Source organism: Antechinus flavipes, chromosome 1 (assembly GCF_016432865.1).
Source record: "Antechinus flavipes isolate AdamAnt ecotype Samford, QLD, Australia chromosome 1, AdamAnt_v2, whole genome shotgun sequence".
NCBI classification, from domain to species: Eukaryota; Metazoa; Chordata; class Mammalia; order Dasyuromorphia; family Dasyuridae; genus Antechinus; species Antechinus flavipes.
Genome location: NC_067398.1, coordinates 668,826,196 through 668,849,214, shown reverse-complemented (window position 1 = coordinate 668,849,214; position 23,019 = coordinate 668,826,196). Strand labels below are relative to the sequence as shown.

At 55.0% G+C, this 23,019-nt stretch overlaps 1 protein-coding gene across 2 annotated transcripts; it reads left to right on the top strand.

Moving 5' to 3' along the window:
* Window positions 1-1,435: 1,435 nt before the first annotated feature.
* ANO8 (anoctamin 8) lies at window positions 1,436-22,527 on the top strand. Of its 2 annotated transcripts, XM_051972117.1 has the most exons (19): window positions 6,240-6,340; window positions 10,757-10,867; window positions 11,053-11,185; window positions 11,743-11,881; window positions 12,012-12,108; window positions 13,718-13,834; window positions 14,234-14,361; window positions 14,801-14,962; window positions 15,342-15,494; window positions 15,633-15,759; window positions 16,258-16,313; window positions 16,836-16,910; window positions 17,257-17,400; window positions 17,765-18,556; window positions 18,832-19,023; window positions 19,135-19,266; window positions 19,429-19,539; window positions 19,907-20,543; window positions 21,707-22,527. In XM_051972117.1, exons 2-19 carry the CDS (start codon window positions 10,801-10,803, stop codon window positions 22,081-22,083), a joined length of 3,639 nt encoding a protein of 1,212 aa, XP_051828077.1. In that variant the 5' UTR covers window positions 6,240-6,340; window positions 10,757-10,800; the 3' UTR covers window positions 22,084-22,527. The 2 variants fall into 2 exon arrangements, with proteins under 2 accessions (XP_051828076.1, XP_051828077.1); XM_051972116.1 differs by lacking the exons at window positions 6,240-6,340; window positions 17,257-17,400 and adding an exon at window positions 1,436-1,724.
* Window positions 22,528-23,019: the final 492 nt, after the last annotated feature.

The window sequence follows — 23,019 nt, the reverse complement described above, 5'->3', positions numbered from 1 at the left end:
TCTCAGGAGGTACACTCCATTGGAGGAAATCTACCCCAGCATAAAAGCAAAAAAAAAACAAACAATATTTTTCATAACATGTCTCACCAGATGATGAGGCAAGGACCCCTTTCCCTTCTAGTCTGGAGGTTGGACAACTTTTTAGTTTTGACTATTCATGGTCAGGATGTCCTTTAAGCTGTCAAAAACAATTTGATTTACAGGGCAAGCTACAGGATATTCTGAGCCCTTCGAAATGAGAGATACTTTCCTACCATAAACATTTATGCTTTAGCCCTGAGAGGACTTCATCTCACCAAAATCCTAAAGGGAAGAGAAAATCAAGAAGGAAAGAGCGATCAACATTGCAGAGATATGGAGGAGACTGAAGATTGAAAAAAGGCAATGGGATTCGGCCACTAAAAGATGATTAGTATCTTTGGAGAGCAGTTTCAGTGGAATGACAAGAAAGTCAGCTTGCAAGGCAAGGGGTGGGGGGGGTGTCGGGAATGGTGGGGGAGGGGCTCCACCTGAGCCTGCCCATCTAGCCTGTCTGGCTGACCGCTTCTTTGCCCACCTGTCTCCCAGTCCCTTGTCTGCCTCCCTGGATCCCTGTCTGCCAGTCCATCTGTCTCCCATCTTGTATCCACCTGTCTGTCTGCCCTGGCATCCTTCTTGCTTCTCACCCTTTGTCTTACAATCTACCTCCCATCTCTCCTCCGAAGTAACTGCCTATTTTCCTGCTCGCCTGTCCCATCGCTGTCACACACACACACACACACACACCATCCTTCACCATTCTCTCGTACGACTAGGAACTCCCCACCCATCCTAGTAAGATGATAGAACCCACGGGTGGGATTGGATCCCAGGAGGACTTTTGGTCCAGCCCTCTGCTTTCACGCCAGAGAAAGTCTACTTGTTAGGTGGATTTTGTCCATCTCTCATCCCAGACCCAAGGGAGGACCGGTCTTTAACAAGCCTCCTTAAATTGAGGGGTGGACCCTCCTCTCCACACTCTCGCGGGCGCGCTCCCTTGCGCGCGCACCCCCGACATCCCTCCGTACACATTTCTGGCCCTTTTTGATGGGTCGGGGCAAACTCCGACCGGTCCAATGGGGGAAGGGCCCCTTTTTCCCAACGGGGGAGAGGCTGAACGCACCCTCCGTCCACTTCCAGGCCAGAGTCGTGGGCACATTGACCCCAGCCCCTGGAGGGCCCAGCCAGGTTCCCAGAGCAGGCCGAGTTTGACCTCGCTCCTCCGGGCGCTGCGGCCAGTCCAGCCCCGGGCTGGTCAGATTTGGGGGTGCTGGGAGATGCTCCGAAGCCCGGGTCCCTCCGCAGCTCCAGGGCTGGCGCGCTCGGCCCCCCGCCCAGGCCTGCCAGAGGCGGCCAATCAGCGGCGGGGGGCGCGGCCGGCTGGGCGCTGGGGCGGGGACGGGCCCCCCCAGGATCGCGCGGCTCTGGCGGCGGCGGCGGCGGCAGCTCCAGCGGCTCCAGCAGCGGCGGCTCCTTCCTTTGTCTTCCGCTAGCCCGGGCGGCGGATCCAGCCCCATGCCCCTGCGGCCGCCCCGGCTGGGCTGCGCCCCCCGCGGCCCCTGAGCCCTCCCTCTCCGGACCGCCCGCCGCCACCATGCCAGACACGGCGGGGCCCGGGGCCGGCGGCCCGGCGGAGGGCGAGCGCGGCAAGCGGCCCCCCCCGGAGGGCGAGCCCGCGGCGGCGGCTGCGGGGGCCGGAGTCCTGGGTAAGGCGGCCGCGGGACTGACCGGAGCGGGCGGGGCGGGAGCGCGGGGCCGGGGCTGCGAGGGGAGGGGAGGGGCGGGGCGGGCCGGGGCACTGCAGCGCTGCGGACGCCCCCCCACCCCGGGCAGGCAGGCTGCAGTGGGGTGGGATGGGGGCATGCGAGGCTCTGGGCACTCTAAGGCCCGGGCGCTGCGGGGCAGTGCAGGGCGGCCACCCCGGCCTCCCCGGCAGTCCCCGCTGCCCGGCAGATGTGCGGGCCAACTCCTGCCCCATCCCCCGAACTGGGACGCTGGCCGAAGGGCCCTAGAGCCCCTTTAGCCAGAGTCCCCGGTCTCCTCCTGCTCTGCGGTCCCGGTGACCTCAGATCAAGGTGAGGGGCCCTTAGGGGACCTCAATAAGGGCAGGGGGAGGGGGCTCTGCCTGGGGAGCAGGCAATCTTGGTGGCCTCCTCCCAAAGCCAGGAGCACTTACCCAGGTGGGACACAGACAGGGCTGAGGGAGCCCTTTCAGGAGTGCAGCTCCCCGGCCAGGCTGCTACAGCCTCTAGGTTCCCCCAGGCCTGTGAGCCCAAACCCTCCTTGTCTTTGCTGGGCCCACTCGCTGCTCCTTCCTCACCCACCTCAGGCTGCTGTCACCCACCGGAGCTGGGGTCTAATGGGGCCAAGGTCACCAGCTGAAGCCTTCCTTACAAACCCATCTCTTCTCTCTGTTTCCTGACCCCAATGAATCCTGGAGCCCAGATCCAAACTCAGCTCCCCAGATTGCCTCTGACTTCGAAACAAGCTCCCAAACCCAGAGCAGGATTGTCTTAGCGTGTAACCCCAAACTGAGCCCTGAGCCCCAGAAGGAGGGCGCCTGGAGTGGTGCAGATGGCAATGTTTATTGCTCCTCGGAGCGCGACTGTGTGTTATAGGCCACAGACGAGTGTGTGTTTGGGGGCAATCTCTGTGCCCCAAGGCTGGACTGTCATATAAAACAGGTGAAGCATCCTGGACAGCGCCTTCAGAGAGATGCCAAAAGTGGCAGGCACACACCTCCTGGCGCCTGACCAGCTTACTCACACACGTGTATCTGGGCAGCGGCCCACACGCCCAGGATTGTTTGCTGAGCCCTGGCCCAGATCTGTAGCTAGGTTACCTGCCCAGGTACACAGGTATGCAATGCTTTCTGCAGCCCGCCCTTCTTCTTAGGCGCTTCTGATGTGGGTCAGCTTCTGGGGACACCAGCTCCCACTGGAACCATTCCACTGTTGCTTTCAACTCCAGGACTCTCAACTCTTCAAATGTGCTGATCTCTTGTCTCCATCCTGAGGCTGGAAGGCCCAGCTCATGAACTTCCCCTGAGTCTCCTTAGCCCCTTAGCCCTTGCTGCCTTGCTACCAATTGATCTAAAAGAAAACTTCCAGGGTCCAGCCTAGAGAGTGCTTAAAGTTTCCAACCGAATCCTTAATTTAAATTCCTTAGTCCCAATTTGTTATTTTACCCTCTTCAGGCCTAGAATTTGTCTTCAGATCTCTCCATTTGAGATTTGAAGATGGGCCACCTAGGTTTTCTAGATTTGAATCCATTGGTCCATTTTGTTATCCCAGGTTCACTCTCAACCAATCAAAAAGCTCCATAATTACTACTGGATTTGGGGCTTCTTTCTTACTAGTACCTGCTTAGCCCTTTCCCAAAGGTGGACTAGCAAAGATCTTCAATTGGTGTTCCCTTCTTTTTAGACCCAGGAGGAGAAGGAATCCCAGGCCTGAATTTTATCAGTGTAGGGAATTCCTGGGGTGAAAACATCTTCTACCAAGTCAGAATAGTTGCTACTGTTCTTTAATTTATAGTCTTAGAGAATTGCCAAGGGTAACTTAGCCTCTATGTGTCAGGGAAGAACTTGAGCTCAGGTTGGACTCCAAGGCTAGCTTTGGATCTTGGTTCACAATACTGACCCTGTTTTTCCTATCGTCTCAATAATAATAATAATAATAAGTTGGGCTCATTTAACTTGATAGCTGGGTGATTTGCCCTCCTCCATTCACAATTGACCGTACTTTTTCTGATCATCAGATTTGTTTCACCCAGATTTGCAGATGGGGCCCAGCCTGGATCCTTCCCAGCTGTGTAAGCTTCTGTCACACTCTGCAGGTTCTCTGCAGACAAGGTAGTTACACTCACAGGTTTATATGGCCCTTCCTGGATCCATGATATTTTTATATACAGCTGGACATCCTCTCTCCTGTAATTACAGACTCTATAAACACCCACAGGTACCCGAGTATACACACATGCCCCTGTCCTCACCCCCAGCTGTGATGAAATCATTCTTGGCAGCTTCACATGCTGGGCATCCACCCAGGAGCATACATACATGGATATGCTGGGGCCAGAGCTGTGAGATTATGTAATATGGTCAGCTCTGGACTACCTTCACCATGGCTTGACCTGGAGGAGAAGCACTGAATGGGGAGGGAGGGATCATTTGAAGGAACAGATAATCCCAAATCATTTTCATTTGGCTTTGAAATACATGTCTCTGAGTATGTTCTGCCAGGCCTGGGAAACTGAGGAGACTGCTTGAGTTACTTTGAGCAATGGAACTGATCTGTCAGGAATAGGAGGTGGAACCTGGTGGAGAGCTTGGCCTGGCACTGAGCAGCTACTGAATGAAATGGAAGGGAAAGAACCAGGGATTACCTGGGATTTAAGAGACTCGGTTCTATACCTAACCCTGACTATAACTTGTTAAATGGTCTCTAAGCTTCCTCATTTTAAAATGCGGTAAAGTTTGGATCAAGTAGTCTCTAAGGTCCCTTCCAGTTCTGACTTCCTGTGTTCTAAGGAACCTCCAAGTTCTGACACTCTCTATTCTAAGGGCCCTCCCAGCTCTGACACTGTTCTAAGGAACCTCCCAGCTCTGACACTATTTGGTCTAAGGACTCTTTCAGTTCTGACAGTCTGTGTTTTAAGGAGCCTCCCAGCTCTGACATTCTCTGTTCTAAGGGTCTTCCCAGCTCTGACACTTTCTGTTCCAAGGCCTCTCCCAGTTCTGACTCTTTATGTTCTAGATTCCCTTCTAACTCTGGAAAAATTTGTATATTCACCAAATACCACAGGGTGCCCAAATGAATTTATTCTTACTTCTATCATCTGATGCTCAGTTATATTCCTTAGATTTTAAGTAAGAGTAGTTACTCCTTAGTAATCATTTCATTTGATCCTTTGAATAAGATGTCATGAATTTAAGGAGTGATTCCATAACTTTTTTCCTCTTCTACTTTTCTACTTTTTCCCTCCAAAAAGGCCCTCAGGTCCTTCAGTTTGCTTGGATGAGCAATAAGAACAGCTCTTGAGGAGTTTGCTTTCTCTTCTGTACAGTTGCCCTAATGTGCACCTTCAGAGTTTTATCTAAAATGACAGAAATGTACTGTGCAAATGTTCAAACTCTTGAGCGTGTGAGTTTCTGGAATATGCTGTCTTCATTTTAATCTTTGAAACTACTCATGCAATTAAAAATACAACACAAAAAAGGAAAGAATGAACTGACATTTTATTCTCTGTACTAAGGACTCTGACATTCTATGCTCTCAGTTCTCTTTTGATTCTGACATTCTATGCCCCTGTATTCTGTGGTTCTTTCCAGCTCTGACAGTCTAATCTTTATGTTTTAAGGTTCTTTCTAGCTCCAACATATTTTCCTTAATGTTCTAAGGTTCCATACGGCACTGATGTTTAGTGATTTCCACATTTAATTCACATTCAGAATTCTGATTTGACTAGCCTTGGCAGTGTGTAAAGTAGTCTGCCCACATGTGTCCCCACAAAAGGATATTCCCAGGTCTTGCTTGTCTAGGCATCCTGGTTCTCCAACAGGCCTGTCTTTCTTTCCCACTCTGGCTAGATGGCTGCATCATTCCCTGCCCCTGCTTTGTCCTGCTTAGCCTCCCCCAAGAGAGCTCAGGCTGTGCCAGGGAGCATGGGCGCTGATAGTTCTGGTCTCTGGCTTGGGGAGAGACTGACTGCCTTTGTCTCCAGGCTGGGGTGCCTAAAATATGGCATAGTAGAAAAAAGAATTAGATTTGTTGTCAGAGGAGCTGAGGTCACATCCTGGCTGAGCTACTAACTCCTCATTTGATCTTGAGTGAATAAATCACTTTCTCCCTGGGAGCCTCAGTTTCTCTATCTGTCAAGTAAGGGACTGGACTTAATGCTTTCTGAGATCTCTTCCACTCTTTAAATCCTCTGGTCTGAGGAGTCAGAAAGTATGAGCTTTTGCCAGGTTCAAAGCAAAACTTCAGCTACTTTCGTGGAATGACCCATGGTCCCTTTGGTGGGCATGGGGATGTCAGGACATGTGTATGTGGAAGGGTTGAGGTCTTGTCTCTCAAATGTGGAGAAACCAGAATCTTCCTTGAGCTGCATGTCCCAGGGAAGCCTGCCTGCTCAGGAACTGCAAGAGTTAAGAGAGACACACGTGTGCACACACAGAGACTTACCCACACAGAGCTAGGGAGAACCGGAAACCCTTTGAGTCAGATTGGGGTGGGGGTGGGGGAAAGAGCCAAGCAAGATCCCCGTACAGAAGATGGCTTGGTTTCCTGGTCTCCTAGTCCTTGCTTGAAGTCATTTTGATGTAAGTTGGGGAAATTTGTCACTGAATATGGGTCTGGTCCTAATCTCTTCAGTCCTAGGGCATTCGTGTCTCTATAGAGACAAGCTCCCGTTTCCTTATCCCCCTTTAGGCTTTTGGGCCTGGTTTCTGGCGCTTGTGGGAGGCTGAAGCTTGTGGTAGCCCAGGCAAGGGCTCCAGGACTGGTAACTGGCTAAGCTTGGAAGAGAATTGGGGTGAAGGGAGGGAGGTGATGGGAGTCGAAGAAGCCCCAAGAAGTCTGGGAACTCCTAAGAATTGTTAGTTTGGATGTGGGTAGACTGGCACAGCCTTTGTCCCTCCGTGCCTTCTCCCCAGCCTCCAAGGGCAATAGGATCTTGTGGCAGGGGACCCAATGCTTAGTTGACTTACTCCTATTGTGATACTTCCCTTCCCTACTATCCCCAAGCTAAGCTGTGAGCATCTAGATCTGATGACCAATAAGTCATTTATCTTCCCCTTCTCCCCTTCCCCCAATATGATAGAAATATCCCCAAATATGATAGAAAACGCTTTGGAATTGAAATCAAAAACATGGTTGCAAATCCTGCTTCTTCTGCTCTTTATTACTTGGACAAGTTACTCCCCCTCTCTGGCCCTCAGTTTCCTCAGCTGCAAAGTAAGATGCTTGGATTGGTCTCCAAGGTCTCTTCCAGCAGTGATCTTCAATAGAATCTTTGATGGAGAAATTTCAGCCATCCCTGCCACTGTAGGTTAATATTTTTTGGCTTTTATTTCCATCTCAGCTTCTTTCTTTTTAAAAAAAATGTCTCTTTTCACTGTTTACATGGACAGATTTTGTTTTAGTTACCATTTGGGTACAACAAATAGTTCCTAACAAATTTGCAAACAGCCTTTCCCTGCAAGCACAAAGTAGATTCCCCAACAGTACTATGTCATTTTCCAGTTTTTGTCAATGACCATTTATTACAGTTAGGAAAGTTGGGTACCATATTGCCATGGGTCTGTGACATAATTTTACTTGCTTTTATTTATATTACAATAAGTCATTTTCTATAGAGAGGCAGTATGGTGTAGTGAATAGAGAAGAGGGTAGGATCTTGGAACTTGAAAACCTGTTCTTAACTCCTACATCCAACCCCATATACTTGCTGTGTGAGAGAACAAGCTATTAAACTCTCATAGCCCCCAAAGGTAATTTGGGGCAATAAAAAAGCCTTGAATTTGAAGTCAGAGGACATAGATTCAAATCCTGATTCTGCTACTTACTACTATGTCATCTTGGCTAAGTCCCTTTCTTTACCTTACTAGGACTCAGTTTCCTCATCAGTAAAATAAAGAAGTTGGATCTTGGAGGCCCCTTCTTACTGTAAATCTAGGATCCTAGAAAGTTACAGCCTAATTGCAATTTGCATCAAATTTGAATTTGAGGAAATCTCAAACCATTATAATCACAGGCCTGGCTAAAAAGAATCATGGCTTATTTTGTGGTGGGAAATATTTTTGAAGAGGCAAGTATGGCTGAGTGGAAAGTGATCAAAATGAAAGGTTGTCTCCATTTTCTAGTATTAGCACTTCTTAGATGTGTGACTATGGACACATTCCTGACTCTCTGTTAAATGGAGGTGATAATCTTTATATTAGCTACTACATTTATATGTCACTATAAAATTCATTCATTTCATGAGTATTTTTTAAAATATCTACTGTATATGAAAATATCTGTACAGTAAAAGGATCTGAATAGCATAGTGGATGGAAACTTGAACCTTGAAAGGCAGTACTGAATTAAAATCTGGTCTTACTAGATGTGTGACTTTGGGTAAATTATTTAATTTTGGCCTGTCATGGTTTTCTATTTTGTAAAATAATAGGACCTGCCTTGGCAGGTTGTCAAGAGATTAAAATGAAATAATATTTGTGAAGTGCTTTGCAAAACCTCAGGTGCTATAGAGATGCAAGCTATTATTAGTATTATTACTGTGTTGAATATATAAATACCAAAAAATGCAGTAATCCCTGCTCTCAAGGAGTTTGTATGAATAGGGGTGCATATATGCAGAATAAATACTGTATATGCAAAGTAAATATTTGCATTCACTTTGGGAGAGAGGGTCCTAACTTGGTAAAATCAGGAGAGGCTTTGCATAGAATATGATTGAGCTTCATATTGTAAGAAATTAGGGATTCAATTAAACAGAAGTGAGAAGGGATGGCAGACAGCCAGTACAAAGGCACAGAGGTGAGAGATGAACAGAAGACCAATTTACTTGGCCCATACAGTATAGTAATAAAGGTGGGGGCATGTATAATGAAACTATAAAGATAGATTGGGGCCAAGTTTTGAAGGTCTTTAAGAATCAAATCTTTTAAGAATTTTTTTTAATCTTTTAAGAATCAAAGTTTCTAGCTGATCCTAGAGGTAGTAAGGAACCATTGGAGTTAATATTGAGTAGGGGAGTGACATCAGATTTATGCTTAAAGATCACTTTGGCAGCAAGATACTGGTAACAGCAAGTAGGCCAGTTTGGCTGGAACACAGAGTACATGAAGGGAAATAATGTGCAGTATGTCTGGAAAAGTTGGCTGGAACCAGATGATGAAGGGCATTAAATGCCAAATGGAGAAGTTAGTATTTTATCTTAAAAGGCAAGAGGAGTCATTAAGGAGTCTTAAGAAAGGGGAGTGACATGATCAGATCTGTGCTTTAGGAATATCATTAGCTATGGGGATGGATGGGAGAAGGAGTTCGATAAAGGCAGGGGGACCAATTAGGAGACTGTTGCAATAGTCCAAGCAAGAGAGGATGAAAACTTGGCCACATAAGAGGCAGGATTTGATGTCAGAGATGTTTGGTGAGGGGGGGGGGGGAGGGTTCAATTTCAATTGACATTACATGGCACTTGATTGACTTATGGGGAAGGGGAGGAAAGAGAGAATGAAAATAAAAAGTGGCTTCAGTGTTCTGGATCCGGGAGATTGGAAAGATGGCAGTGCCCTCGGAAATAGGGAATTGAGGAATAGGAGGGGGCTTGAAAGAGGTTCACAAAAGTAGAATATCAAAGGAACTAATGAACAAAAAGTAACAAAGTAGGGATCCAGCATGCCCAGATCTCAAACTATTACAAAAGAATTTAGTACTGGTTTTTTAAAAAATTTAGATTAGTGGAACAAAGCAGATACACAAAATAGATTCAGAAACAAAGGAAGTAAGTAATCCAAAATTTAATAAGCCTGATAATATAGGACCATGGAATTAGAGGAGCAAGGGATGTTCTGGACGCTATCAGTCAAACGCTCTCATTTTACAGATAAAAAAACCTGAGACTCAAAGATTTAGGGAATTTGCCTAAAGTTCTAACTCTAACTCTATGGAATGGCAGGATCCAAATCTAAATCTCTTGACTCTAGGTTCAATGTTCTTTAAAAGACACCACTTTACTGATAGGATTTTTTTCTTGTGCAGCATGAGAAATGTGGAAATATGTTTAGAATTGTACATATTTAACCTATATTGCTGTCTAGAGGAGGAGAAAGGGGAGGAAGGAGGGAGAAAAAATTGGAATAAGGTTTTGTAATGATAAATGTTGAACATTATCTTTGCAAGTATTTTGAAAAATAAAAAGCTATTATAAAAATAAAATAAATTAAAAAGCAAAAACAAAACAAAAACAAAAAAGATACCCCTTTGTAACTAGTAGTAGTTAGTTTTGGTAGAACCTCACTTTTTTTCTAATACACTTAAGTATGAGGTGTATTGGCTAGAGTGCTGAGTTCAAATGCAGTCTCAGCCACTTACTAGATATGTGACCCTGGACAAACTATTTAACCCTGTTTCCTCATCTGTAAAATGAGCTGGAGAAGGAAATGTCAAACCACTCCAGTATCTTTGCCAAGAGAACCCCCAAGTTGGACAAGCCTGAAAACAACTAAACAACAAGATGTTAGATTACAGCTCTAAGTTGGAAGGGACTTCTGAGGCTATCTTCCTCAATTTTTTTTATCATTTTTTTTTAATAGATGAGAAATAAGGCCCAGAAAAAAAATAAATCAGAGGCAGGATTTGCACACACAGTGATTTTTTTTCTCCCTAAGCCACATTCCCTCTATCTTCCCCAAAGCCCTCAGAGGTTGACAGTACAATGATTATTATCTCCATTTTACAAAGAAGCAAATTAAAACTCAGGGAGGGGCGGGTTTGTCCTGAAATCAGGAGGATCTGAGTTCAAATTCGAGCCTCAGACACTTAATACTTACCAGCTGGGTGACCCTGAGCTAATCGCTTAACCCCAATTACCTGAGCAAAATAAAATAAAATAAAATAAACTTAAGAGAGCTTCGGGATCACAAAAGTCCGAACCAAGATCTGAATCCAGGTTTCCTGTCTCCACGTCCAGGGCTCTGCCATAGTCCTTGGGTCCCTTTTCTCTCTTTTCTCAGACAAGCTGTTTGGGAAGCGGCTGCTGCAGGCAGGGCGATATATCATGTCCCACAAATCCTGGATGAAGACGGTGCCCACGGAGAACTGTGATGTCCTCATGACCTTCCCAGGTACCCTAGACCTCCACCTGCCCAGGTCCTAGCCATCCCTCCCCCTAACTCTCGGGAAGGCCCGCTTTCTCCGGGAGGGAGAGAGGGGCGGACCCTGCCGGCATTGGGGAGGAGGGGGGCTCTGAGGACCCTCCGAGGGACAATCAGGAACCCAGCCTGCTTCCTCTGCCCCACCCTCCCCTCAGACACTACTGACGACCACACTCTGCTGTGGCTTCTGAATCACATCCGCGTGGGTATCCCGGAGCTCATAGTGCAAGTCCGGCACCACCGGCACACACGGACCTACGGCTTCTTTCTCACCGCCACCTATGAGAGGCAAGTTCAGGCTCTGGGCCTCCCAGAAACCCCCCCACTCCCGCCCAGCCCGAGCCCGGCTTCCCCTCCCCAGCTCTGGGGCTCCCCTCCAAGCATCCCCTCCCCCCCAGCTTGAACATTATCCAGCCCCCTCCAGCTCTGGGTTCCCTCCCCACACATCTTCTCCCTCCTCCCCCTCGGTTCTGGGCTCCCTCTTTGTGGGTTCTTCCCCTCCCCCAGCTCTGGGCACCTTCCCCAGCCATCTCCCTGAAGGCCCTGGGATGCCTTCTATCTTTCCTCCTACTCCCTCCACCTCTGGGACCCCTCCCTGTGCTTGTCCCGCCCCCAGCTGTGAAGCGGATCCCCAAGCATCTTCCCGCCACCAGCTCTGGGCCCCTCCCCGTTGAACTCCTGCCCCAGGGTTCCTCCTATCTCCCCCGCCTCCCCCGGCTTCCCCACGAATCCCTCGTACCCACCGCCCTCGGCTCTGGCTCCCTGGCTCCCATTCTCCCCCTCCCCACGCCCTCCGAGGCTCCGGGGGGAGGGAACCCGTGGTGACCCCAGCCCCCTCCCCCCAGCCTGCTCCGCGGGGCCGATGAGCTGGGGCTGCGGAAGGCCGTGAAGGCCGAGTTCGGCGGCGGCACTCGGGGCTTCTCTTGCGAGGAGGACTTCATCTACGAGAACGTGGAGAGCGAGCTGCGCTTCTTCACCTCCCAGGTGCGCCGTCCCCTCGGGCCCCACACCCAACGAGGGGAGAGGTGCGGGGGAGGGCTCCCCTTCTCGCCCCCTCGGCGGACGGCCCTGGTGAAGACCCAGAGACGCTCCATCCTCCCCCCCTTCCCCGCAGGAGCGGCAGAGCATCATCCGCTTCTGGCTGGAGAACCTGCGGGCCAAGGCCGGGGAAGCGCTGCACAACGTGCGCTTCTTGGAGGACCAGCCCATCAGTGAGTGCGCTTGAGGGGAGGGGTCTGGCGGGCGGCGGGGCCAAGGGGACCTACCCCTCCCGAGGGAGCCAGAGAAGAAGGGCCTCTTGGGAGGGCCCCCCACCTGTCCATCAGCCTCTCAGTCCCTCCCCCATGATGGGGACAGGTGGGGGGGCGGAGCCATGAGAACTGCCACATGACAGGGTGTAGTCAGATCTGGGGTTGGAGGACCTGCTAATGAGTGAGGGTTCAAGGGAGGGGCCTAGGGAGAAGTCCTCCCTAAAAGAGGTGCGTTCCAGGGGACGAAGTTGTGGAGGTTGTTCTAGAGAGCTAGTGGGGGGGGGGGGGAGGGGCACAGGGAAAGAGCCAGCATTGGGTCAGAAGACCTGGATTCTCTTCTAACGTCTTTCCTCACTTCTGTCATCTTGGTTGGACAAGCCGCCTCCTCTGCTGTCCTCAGTTTGCTCATCCATAAAATAGGGAAAATTATCCTTTCCCACCCCCTCACCAGGTATTATGACTGGGAAAACACCTTAGTGCAGGCAAAGTTATTATGTATCATAATTATGGTAACCACTAATGAATAATTATTTTTGCTCTGATCAGAATTATCACTAATTGCCAAAAGTCTTCTCGTAACATAATTATATTGACAATTAACATAATTTGACAATAATAAATATAGCCATCATCATCATAACATAGGGACTAGACAGGACTTGGAGCCTCTTTGTCTCTCCCCCTCCTCTTTAGCCACACTTGTGCGTGAGTGCACACACACATCCTCTGAAAAGTACCCAAAAGATTGTATTTCTCATTGTAAAAATTATTTCAGGTTCCACCCACACGTAGGTACAGACCCATATACACATATATAGGTCAGAAAATTGTAGGATGTAGAGCTGGGAAGGCCCTTGGGGCTTAGAATGTCAGAGATGAGAGAAATCTTAGGAAACATCTTGTCCAATCCTTTCATTTTACAGATGAGGAAACTGAGGCTTAAGACACTTAAATGGGATAATAAGCAGAAAAAGGGACTCCTGATCGAAGCCACACACACATGCTCATAACGCATGCATACTAACCTATTTTGAGGCAGAACCCTGAGAAGCTTGTTCTCCCAGGGTATCTCCAGGCTTGGGAAATGGGTTGGAGAGGTGTGAATTGTGTTCGTAGCTTGAAAGTTAGGGGCCTTTCAAGGGCAATTGCTCCAACAAACGGTCTGTGAATTCCCTGTGTCGCTGTCTGTGGTGCTGAACGAGGAAAGGGAAGGCTCTATCCTCTGGAGAAAGCCTTGAATGACATGGGGGATGTCTGGGGGACAGGAAGTGATTGATAGCATAGAGATTGTCCAACTAAAACCCCAGCCTGGATTATAGCTATATGGGACAACTGAGTCTCCCAGTGAAGGGGAAGGCTCTACTGGACTCAGAGCCCACTTCTTTTCCTTTCCTCTCACTCCAGTCTCATTTTTATCCTCACCACCACTCAAAGATGAAAGAACTATTTTTCCCATTTAGAAAACCAGAAAATAGGGCTCAGGGGAAGGAGGGCACTTATCCAAAGTCATGCCCAGAATTGGTAACTGTCAAGAACTAGATTTGACAAGTCTCCATCCCTCCTTCCCCAGTCCCAGAGTTGGCTGCCCGTGGGATCATCCAGCAGGTGTTCCCGGTACATGAGCAGAGAATTCTTAACCGGCTCATGAAGTCCTGGGTGCAGGCTGTATGTGAGAACCAGCCTCTAGGTAAGGTGGGGATTTGCATCCTCCCCTTCCCACTGTGGTCTTTGTCCCTCCTCCTTTGGTCTGAATGGTCAGCCATTCCCTCTCCATGTAGAAGAATGCACGGTCCCTCTTTCTGTCTCATTTGGATGTGTCCCTGGCTAGTTTTAACTTCCCTCTCCTTGCTCGGGACTTGCACATGGACTGAAGACCACCTGATCTCAACTCCTTTCCCATGCCACGAGAAGCCTTCTCCTTCACCTACAGATGAAGCCCCTTCTCTTTCTTATCCAGCTGCATTGTTCCCCCCATTAACCAGCCCCTTCCTCCAGTCCCAAAGGGAGATCCGTAGAAGGGGAAGGGAGGATGGCTTAGTTCTTATCATATGGCCCCAAGCCAAAAGCCTGATTCTTTGGATCCCAGATGAGATTTGTGACTACTTTGGCGTGAAGATTGCTATGTATTTTGCCTGGCTGGGTTTCTATACCTCTGCCATGGTCTACCCAGCTGTGTTCGGTTCTGTGCTCTACACCTTCACCGAGGCTGACCAGGTGAGCCTTTCCTTGGGAAGACGTGGATGTCCCAGATTACACCCGGGGAGACTTACCCAGAAGTCAGAGATGTGGAGACACGGGTCCCAAAAGAGATAGGAAGCTTGGGCGATGGGGAGAGCCAAGGAGATTCAGTGAGACTTGGGGAGATTTGGGAACTCTCAAGACTTTGGGCCTTGGGACAATGTAAGAAGTCAGAAGGACGGGGGTCCAAGGAGCAGATTATTACAGAAAGATGATGCAAGAGGGGGCAATGTAGGGAGAGCACATGGGGGTAGGAAAGGGCAGAGGGGGAAGACCACTCTTTGGCTTGGCACAGAACCTGGCACTTTAATATTTACTGGGTGGAATTGGCTCTGAAATCAGAGCTAGAAGTTGCTAGGTCTGGGATGTTCCAGCCTTGCCCTCTTCCTTTCATTGTCCCCCTGGATTCCCCCAGACCAGCCGGGACATCTGCTGTGTAATCTTTGCCATCTTCAATGTGATCTGGTCTACACTGTTCCTGGAGGAGTGGAAGCGCCGTGGGGCTGAGTTTGCCTATAAGTGGGGGACCTTGGACACCCCTGGAGAAGCCATTGAGGAGCCCCGGCCCCAGTTCAGGGTGAGCTATCAGTCTCCCCCGAGGTCCAGATCCCACCCCAGGCACTTGAAGACAAGGTGGGGACTCTGGAGATTAGACCTCACGGTCCCTGGGAGCCCCCGAGAGGCTGCCTGGAGATGCTGGCCCCGGGCAGGACGAGGTGTTCCAGGCTCCGCCCCAGGACCAGGACTCAGCCAGCATGGGAGAGGCAGGAACCGTCCCTCCCGCGGCCTCGGCTTCCTCACGGAAGATGAAGCGACTGATCTCTGTGGGCTCTGGAGGCCGTTTCTCCAAAGAGGCTAGGGCTGAAGAGCAGAGGGCTCTGAATTCGGGTTTGCTTTGTCCTCAGAAGCGGGGCTCCCTTGGGGCCAGAGCCCCTCAATCATGCCTCCTCCTCCAGGGCGTCCGGCGGATCAGCCCCGTGACCAACGCTGAGGAGTTTTATTATCCACCTTGGAAGCGGCTCCTCTTCCAGCTGCTGGTCAGCCTGCCAGTATGTGCCACCTGCCTCATCGGGGGCTTCCTGCTCATGCTCGGCTGCTTCCAGCTGCAGGTGAGGCCTTCCTGCCTCCCCCAGACCTTGTCCGGCCTCAGCCCAGGCTGAGTGCAGACCCCGCAGCCCCAGACCGCAGCCAGGCCCAGGCAGTCTCCCAGCTGCCAACGGCCTTCACTCTTCCTCCCTGCCGGGCAGGAGCTGGTGCTCAGTGTGAAGGGGCTGCCGCGCCTCGTCCGCTTCCTGCCCAAGATCGGCCTGGCCCTCCTGGTCAGCGCCTGCGCCGAGGCCTACAAGAAGCTTGCCTACTGGCTCAATGACATGGGTATGCGAGGGACCCCTGCCCAGAGAGAAACCCCGGCCTCCGCCCCTCGGGCTGGGGACGCCGGCTGGAGGCCCTGGGGAAGGGCATCAAGTAGGGATGGGCCTCCTGTGGGCCAGAGTTGTCGTTACTTGGCCCTTTATGTTCTGTGCTTAAAACCTCGGGCTGTTCACAGCCCAGACCAGTCCAGGAGACTCGGCCCAGAACACTCCCCAAATAGAGGGCGCAGAGAGGCCCGGGAAAGCCGCCCGCCCATCCAAGCCCCCGACTGGGTTAGCCCCTGGTCCCTCCGTGGCCTCCTGCCTCCCGGCAGCCTCGAGCTGCAGACCCCCTCCTCAGGGCTGTGGGCAGCGAGTGTTGCCTCCCTGTTCTCACAGCTCAAGCATCCTACCTCGGACTGGGTTAATGTGGGGAGGGGGGAGCACGTGTCCCTGTGGGGACCATCCAGGACCCCAGCTCCCCAGCCCTGGCAACTCTGCCCCACCCCCTCTCCTTTGGCAGAGAACTACCGCCTTCAGAGTGCCTATGAGAAACACCTCATCGTCAAGATAGTTTTGGTGAGTGAGGGGTTTGGCTGTGCCCGAGGTCGCGCTCCAAAACCGGGGATTTTCCCCAGAGCGTCGTGAGCCAGTCTCAGCTCCCCCGTAATCAGTGGAGTCAGTCACAGCAGACGCCCGGGGCTCTGGGTGTCCTGCTGGCTTTGGCCTTTGGGCCCCTGTAGCCAGCCCAAGGTTCGGGCCCGGGAGCCTGGGTGTTCTCAGAGCCGGCACGCCGTGGGGGAGACGGGGGAGGAGGAGCCGGCCATTTAAATCGGAGGTTCCGTTCCTACTGACCAGAGGGGCTGGAGCCGGTCGGGAAGGACTTCCCAGAGGTGGGACCAGAACGGTGGCTAGGGTTTTGAGAACCCGGGGAGGATATTTTAGACTGAGGGAAGAAAGGAGCGAGCCTAGTGCCTGTTGAGGGTGGCAGGGGGCCCCGGCTTGGCTGGGGTAGGATGCCCTTGCTTCCCTCGAGGCCCTGGGCTCCCCGGACTCAGCCCAGCCCCTCAGCCCCCTCTTTCCCACCTACCCTCCACCTAGTTCCAGTTTGTAAACTCGTACCTGAGTCTTTTCTACATCGGTTTCTACCTCAAGGACATGGAGAGGCTGAAAGAGGTAAGGGACCCCCATGACCGTGGCCTGAACTTGGGCCTTTTGGCTCCCAATTGGGCTCCAGCTCCCGGCCCTTCTCCCCTTCTCCCCCCACCACCCCAAGCCTCTCTCTGGCAGATGGAACAAGGGAGCCGGGAGCCAGGGCATCCCCCGAGCTGGCCCTGCAGCCACAGCCTCCAGTCCTCCATCACCCCCCCTTCCCCTCTCCATCTCCCCCCTCCCTGTTTCCTCGCCACTCTTCTCCCTCTCCCAGTGACTTCCTGAGCCCCTCCTCTCCTCTCTGCCTGTGTCTCTCTGTCCGTCTTTCTGTTCTGCCATCCGTCCTGTCCCTGTGTCCGTCCCTCCACAGCTCCTGCTCATCCTCTCTCTCTCCCAAAGCCTGGAGCGCCAGCTCCGAGCGGCTGTCGTCCCCTACGCCGCCCTCCGTCTCCAGCTCCTCCTCTTCTCCTTCCAGGGTCTCCTGGCTCTGGCCAAGGCCAGAGTACGGGCTGGCGTAGGTGGGGTCATGCGGAGGGGGAGGCCAGCCAGGCCAGCCAAGGGGACGGGCAGGGATGGCGTGTGGGGCCGGGGGGGGGGGGGTGCTGACCAGGCACTCGGGGATCCTGAAGCCCAGGCCTTTGGGGAGAGGAGGGGGGATTGGTGGGGTTTCCTACACGATTTTTCCCACTTAACCCTCCGTAAGAGCTCAGATCATCCACTCCACGTGTGGGGAAACCGAGGCTCGCAACAGGAAAATGCTTTGGCCGGTCCCTCGGGGCATTAAGGGAGGGTGGGCTTGGTGACCACACGAGTGACCCCTCCGCAGGGTGCGCCCCCTCCTCCGCCGGTCCCCCCAACCCCGCCTCCTTCTCCCCCAGATGTTAGCCACCCTGCTCATCACCCGTCAGTTCCTGCAGAACATCCGGGAGGTGCTGCAGCCACACCTGTACCGCCGGCTGACCAGCGGGGACCTGAGCGCCCACACCCTCTGGGAGTTCTCCAAGACCTTCCTGCAGCTGCTCACTCACAGGCCTCCTATTCCAGAGGCCCGGCCCCGAGAGCCCCTGGCGGGGCCGCCCGAGCCCAGGGCCCAGGAGGGCGGCGGGGGCCGCAAGTGCCTCAACGGGGGCTGCGGGGTCCCCGAGGAGGAGGAGGAGGAGCGGCGCCGGCGGGCTGGGGAGGGAGGGGAAGAGGTGGGCGCTGGGGGGGGCGGAGAGGAGGAGGAGGAGGAGGACGACGAGGAGGACGAGGAGGAGGAAGATGAGGAAGAAAGCCTTCTGGACTGCAGCCTAAAGCTAAGGAAGGTGAGCTTTGCCGAGCGGGCCGAGCGGCAGCGACGGGCAGGCCCCACGGGTCCCGAGAACTTCCTGGAAGAGGGCAGCCCGACCATGGTGGACAAAGGCCTGGACCCGGCCGCCGTGTTCGCCTTGTGCGAGGATGAAGAGGATGCCGAGGAGCCTTCCGACAGCCCCGGGCGGGAGCCCCCAGAAGCCCCGGCGGGCCTGCGTGGGGAGCGGGCGGGGGGGGAGGGCGACGAGGCCGAAGCCCCGGGCCCCGGGGAGGACAAGCAGCGAAAGCACAACCGCACGTCCTGGATCGACCCGCCCGAGGAAGATTATTCCCCCCAGCTGACCCAGGCCGAGCTGGAGAGCTGCATGAAGAAATACGAGGTGAGCCCTGCGGAGGGGGACGGGCGGGGGGCAGGAGCTGGGGACGGCTCCTCGGCAAAAGGAGAGCCTCGGGTCTGGAAGGACACAGAGCACCGAGCTGAGCCCGAGGCGGGAAGACTCCTCTTCCCCAGCTCAAACAGAGCCTCGGGGGGGCGTCCCCTGCGGCCTCAGCTTCCCCGGAGAAGGACATGGCGGCCCCTTCCCCTCCCGGGCTGACATTGCGGGTCCTCACGGCTCCGGGGCGGCGGCGGCAGCGAGGTCTGTGTCCCCCCCAGGACCCCTTCCAGGACTACCAGGAGATGTTTGTCCAGTTCGGCTACGTGGTGCTCTTCTCCTCCGCCTTCCCCCTGGCTGCCCTCTGCGCCCTCATCAACAACCTCATCGAGATCCGCAGCGATGCCTTCAAGCTGTGCACGGGCCTGCAGCGGCCCTTCGGGCAGCGGGTCGACAGCATCGGGCAGTGGCAGGTGGGGCACCCACGCCGGGCCGGCCAAGGAGCTGGTGGGGGCGGCGGGGGAAGGGCGGGGCCTGGGGCCCTCGGGGGGGTGACGCTTCTGCCCGTCCCCTTGACCCCGCAGAAGGTGATGGAGGCCATGGGCATCCTGGCCATCGTGGTGAACTGCTACCTGATCGGCCAGTGCGGACAGCTTCAGCGCCTCTTCCCGTGGCTGAGCCCGGAGGCCGCCATCATCTCCGTCGTGGTGCTGGAGGTACAGGCTCCCGAGGGCATGACCCACACTGACCCTCCGGAGACCGGGATGGGGGGTCTCCGCTGGCTCAGCCCCCCTTCGGCGTGGCCTCGGAGGCCCGGCAGGTCGGGGAGGGCCCCGCGCCTCTTGGCTCACGCCCGTCTCTCCCCTTCCGGGCCGCAGCACTTTGCCCTGTTTCTGAAGTACCTCATCCAGGCGGCCATCCCCGACATCCCCGCCTGGGTGGCCGAGGAGATGGCCAAGCTGGAGCACCAGCGGCGAGAGGCCTTCAAGGTGAGCGCGTGTCCGGCCGGGCCCCCCCACCCGCTCGCTGGGGCCTAAGGGGGTCGCCCCTCCCGACAGCGAGTCCTTCCCAGCGTCCCCCACTGTCCTGGCATCCGCTCCCCGCTGTGGCTCCCCTTCTCGCCAGGACCCTCCTCCGATGGCCCTCCCGGTCTCATCCACCCACCCTCATACTCAGCCCCCCAATGTCGGTCTCTTCCAACGCCCGGCGCTCTCTCCTCCGCCCCCCGTATGTGGCCGTTGGGATGCCTCCAGTCTCCCGCCTGTCGCTCTGGTGCCCTTTCCCCCAGGCCCGCCGGCCTCCCCGCCCCCGGGACCCCCGGGCCGGCCTTCCCCCTGACCCCCCGGCTCTCCCCAGAAACACGAGCGCCAGGCTCAGCACCACTACCAGCAGCAGCAGCGGCGGCGGCGGGAGGAGGAGGAGCGGCAGAGGCACGCGGAGCACCACGCCCGGCGGGAACGTGAGGCTGGGCGTGAGGAAGGCCGGGCTGAGGGCAGCGGGGCAGAGCTTGCCCCCGAGAAGGCGCCGGCCAAGGCCAAGGGGGGGCCCGGCCCCGACAGGCCCAAGAGGCCGGGCTCCCTGCTCGCCCCCAACAATGTCATGAAACTCAAGCACATGATCCCCCTCCAGGGGAAGTTTCTGTCCTCATCCTCTTCGTCATCCTCATCCTCCGCAGGGGGTGCCGGCCCAGCCACCCGCCAGCCTCAGGCCCCCTCGCCCACGGGGGAAAACCGCCTGCCCGCCTTCCTCAGCTTTAAGTTTCTCAAGTCACCGGAGGCCAAGCGAGACCAAGAGCGCAGCCACTCGCCCCCCAAGCCCTTCCACGCCGGCAAGCTCTTCCCCTTTGGGGGCCGGGCGGAGCCCGCCGCAGCTAACGGGGCAGGCGGGGGGCAGGCGCGGCCCGACAGCGCTCCCGGCAAGGCCCAGCGGCCCGGGCTGGCGGACGAGGCCGGCGGGGAGGAGCCGGAGGCCCATGCAGAGGACGAAGGCTCAGGTCATAAGCTTTAACGTGGGGTGGGGTGGGGACCTAGGGGACACCCGGGTCCCAGTTACCAGAGGATTGAGGGGCAGATGCAAGGACAAAGGGGGCCTGGCTGGGGAGGGGGAAAGCCATAGGTTCCCTCCGCTGCATCTGACCCCTGGAGGTGAGAGGGTATGGGAGCTAGGGGCTCCCCCCGGTCCCCTTGGGTAGGGGCAGCTCCTCGAACCCAGGGCCCCCGGGAAGGCACTCTGCGCTAGAAGCAGGTTTCAGAGAGCAGGGGTGGTCTGGACAGCCCCCCTCCCCATTTCCTGCCCTGCCCTCCTAGGACAGGCCACCCCCGCATGGCTGACGAGCCCACCTCCATGGCCTTCCCTCCCTCCTGCCTCTATGCAAACCCCAGTGCCCCCAGCCTTAGCTGGGCCGGCCCAGGGATCTGTCTTCTGGGAGGAGACCTCAATCAGGGAGAAGGGGCGAGCTGGGAGTGGTCAGTCACCAACCGGTCTGAGGCCCAGGAGCAGGGCTGGGGGGCCGGGTCCCCGGGCCCCAGAGACCCCGGCCGCAGCCCCAGGCTGCTCCGCAGAGGCTCAGCCAGCCCGGCCGCGGGCACAGCAGGGAGTTCCTCAGCAGTGCTGTTTGGCTTGGCGCTCCCGCTCCCTCCCACCCAGCCCACAAAGCCTGAGCCAGAGGGAGAAGCGGGATCGGGTGACACCTTGGGGGCCCTCCCTCCCCTGGCCCCCCAGTCTGGGAGGGGTTAGGGGCTCCGAGACATGGGGCTGGACCCGATGAGCTTCCCCTGCCTCTTCTCCTCCCCTCCCTGAGCCATTGTCTAGAAGCAATAAAATTGCCTTCCTTGGGGGTAAGAGCGGGCCCCAAACCTACCCCGGCCCAGCTTCTCTGTGCTTGGTGCCAACCCGGGGGCACAGGGCAGTTGGGCAGTGCTGGGTGGGGGTGGGACCAGGTTAGACCTTTTCTGGTTCTTGGAGGGGATAAGCAGCAGGGAACCCCCTAAGGAGGAACCTCCACTCCTGACCCCAGATTGGGGAATGCCACTTTGTGCCCAGGGGCAGCTTGTCTGAAGCCAGTGTGAAGCAGGGGCAGTGCCAGCCAGGCCCTAGTCCTTTTGGTCTAGCCCCCAAGGGCACTGCACTGGAACTGCCCCCTCTCCCCTTCCGCAGGGACAGCGCAGCCAGCTTCTGGCGTCCCCTCCCGCATCCATCGCCGGAGCCCTGCACCACCACGCTGCTCCTGCCCACCGTCACCCAATACGCCCCCGCCCACGAGCTGCTGGCAATGGGAGGGCCCCTGGAGTTGTGGGGGAGAGGGGAGTGCCGCTCGAGGAGAGGGCCACGGAGCCGAGTGCCCCCCCTGTGCCCGGGCCCCAGGGAGCCCTGCCTGGGTCCCTGCCCCCCTCCCTGCAGCCCCAGCTCAGGGTGGTGACAGGTTCTCCAGCCCCCCGCTCCCGGGGCCCTGCCCTCTGCCCCCAGCTGACAGCCCCAGCCCCAGCCCCAGCCCCAGCCCCCAAGCCATCTGCTGGCCAGCCGGGTGGCACTAGGCAGCCCCCTCTTCCCCACCACTCCACCCTCCACTCCTGGAGCCCTGGGCTTTCCTTCATTCACATATGCAATATGAGTTATTAAGGCGAGGAGCTGAGGCTGAGCATGGCCGGTGAGGGCCAGCCCGTCCTCCCCAGGCCAGGGGAGGCAGCGGAGTGGGGGAACATGTGTCTGGCTGCTGCAAGCCAGCCTAGCCTGGCCCGGCAAGTGGACTGGGGGGTCAGGATCCACCCGTCCCAGGATGTTTACTCCCCAGCCACTCCCTGGGCTCTGAGGGTTGGCCACCGTTCAGAAGCGAAGAGGAAAAGGCAAGTTTTTTGCCGTCTTCTTTCTTTCAATCCGGAAGGAAATACCTAACGGGGATTATTTTGATTTCTTCTTAATTTATTTTGTCATATTTTTGTAAACTTTGCAGAAATGCAATAAAACTATATTTCAACAAACCTGTCTGGTGGGGAAATACTAAGTGGAGTGATGACTCCCAAGGCACCTTTGCCTGAATACCCAGCTCTCCCCTCATTTTTACCTTCAGACCAGGAACCCCTTCATTCTACCTCCAACACACCACCACCACCCCCCCACCCCCCACATGCCATTTCTTCATGGCTCAGCCCTGATCATTCAAAAATCTGGGAGTGGGCCCAGAAAGCCTGAGCCATGGACTATGATCTGGACCCCCTCCCTCCTCACCATGGGGCCAGCCCAGATGACTGGGCAAGTGCTTCAGGTTTCCATCCACAACAGCTCCCTTCTCCCATCCCCTAGTTTCTTTTGGCCCTATCCTGCTTCCTTTCTGGCTTCTGGACCCTGATGAACCCGCAGGGTAAGGCTGGCTCCAGGCCCAGGATCCTGAGAGGCCCCTAGAAGTCTCCACTAATAGAGGAATCGCATTTCTGCTTCGTGGGCATCAGGGTGGAAATGGGATATCGTGGGGA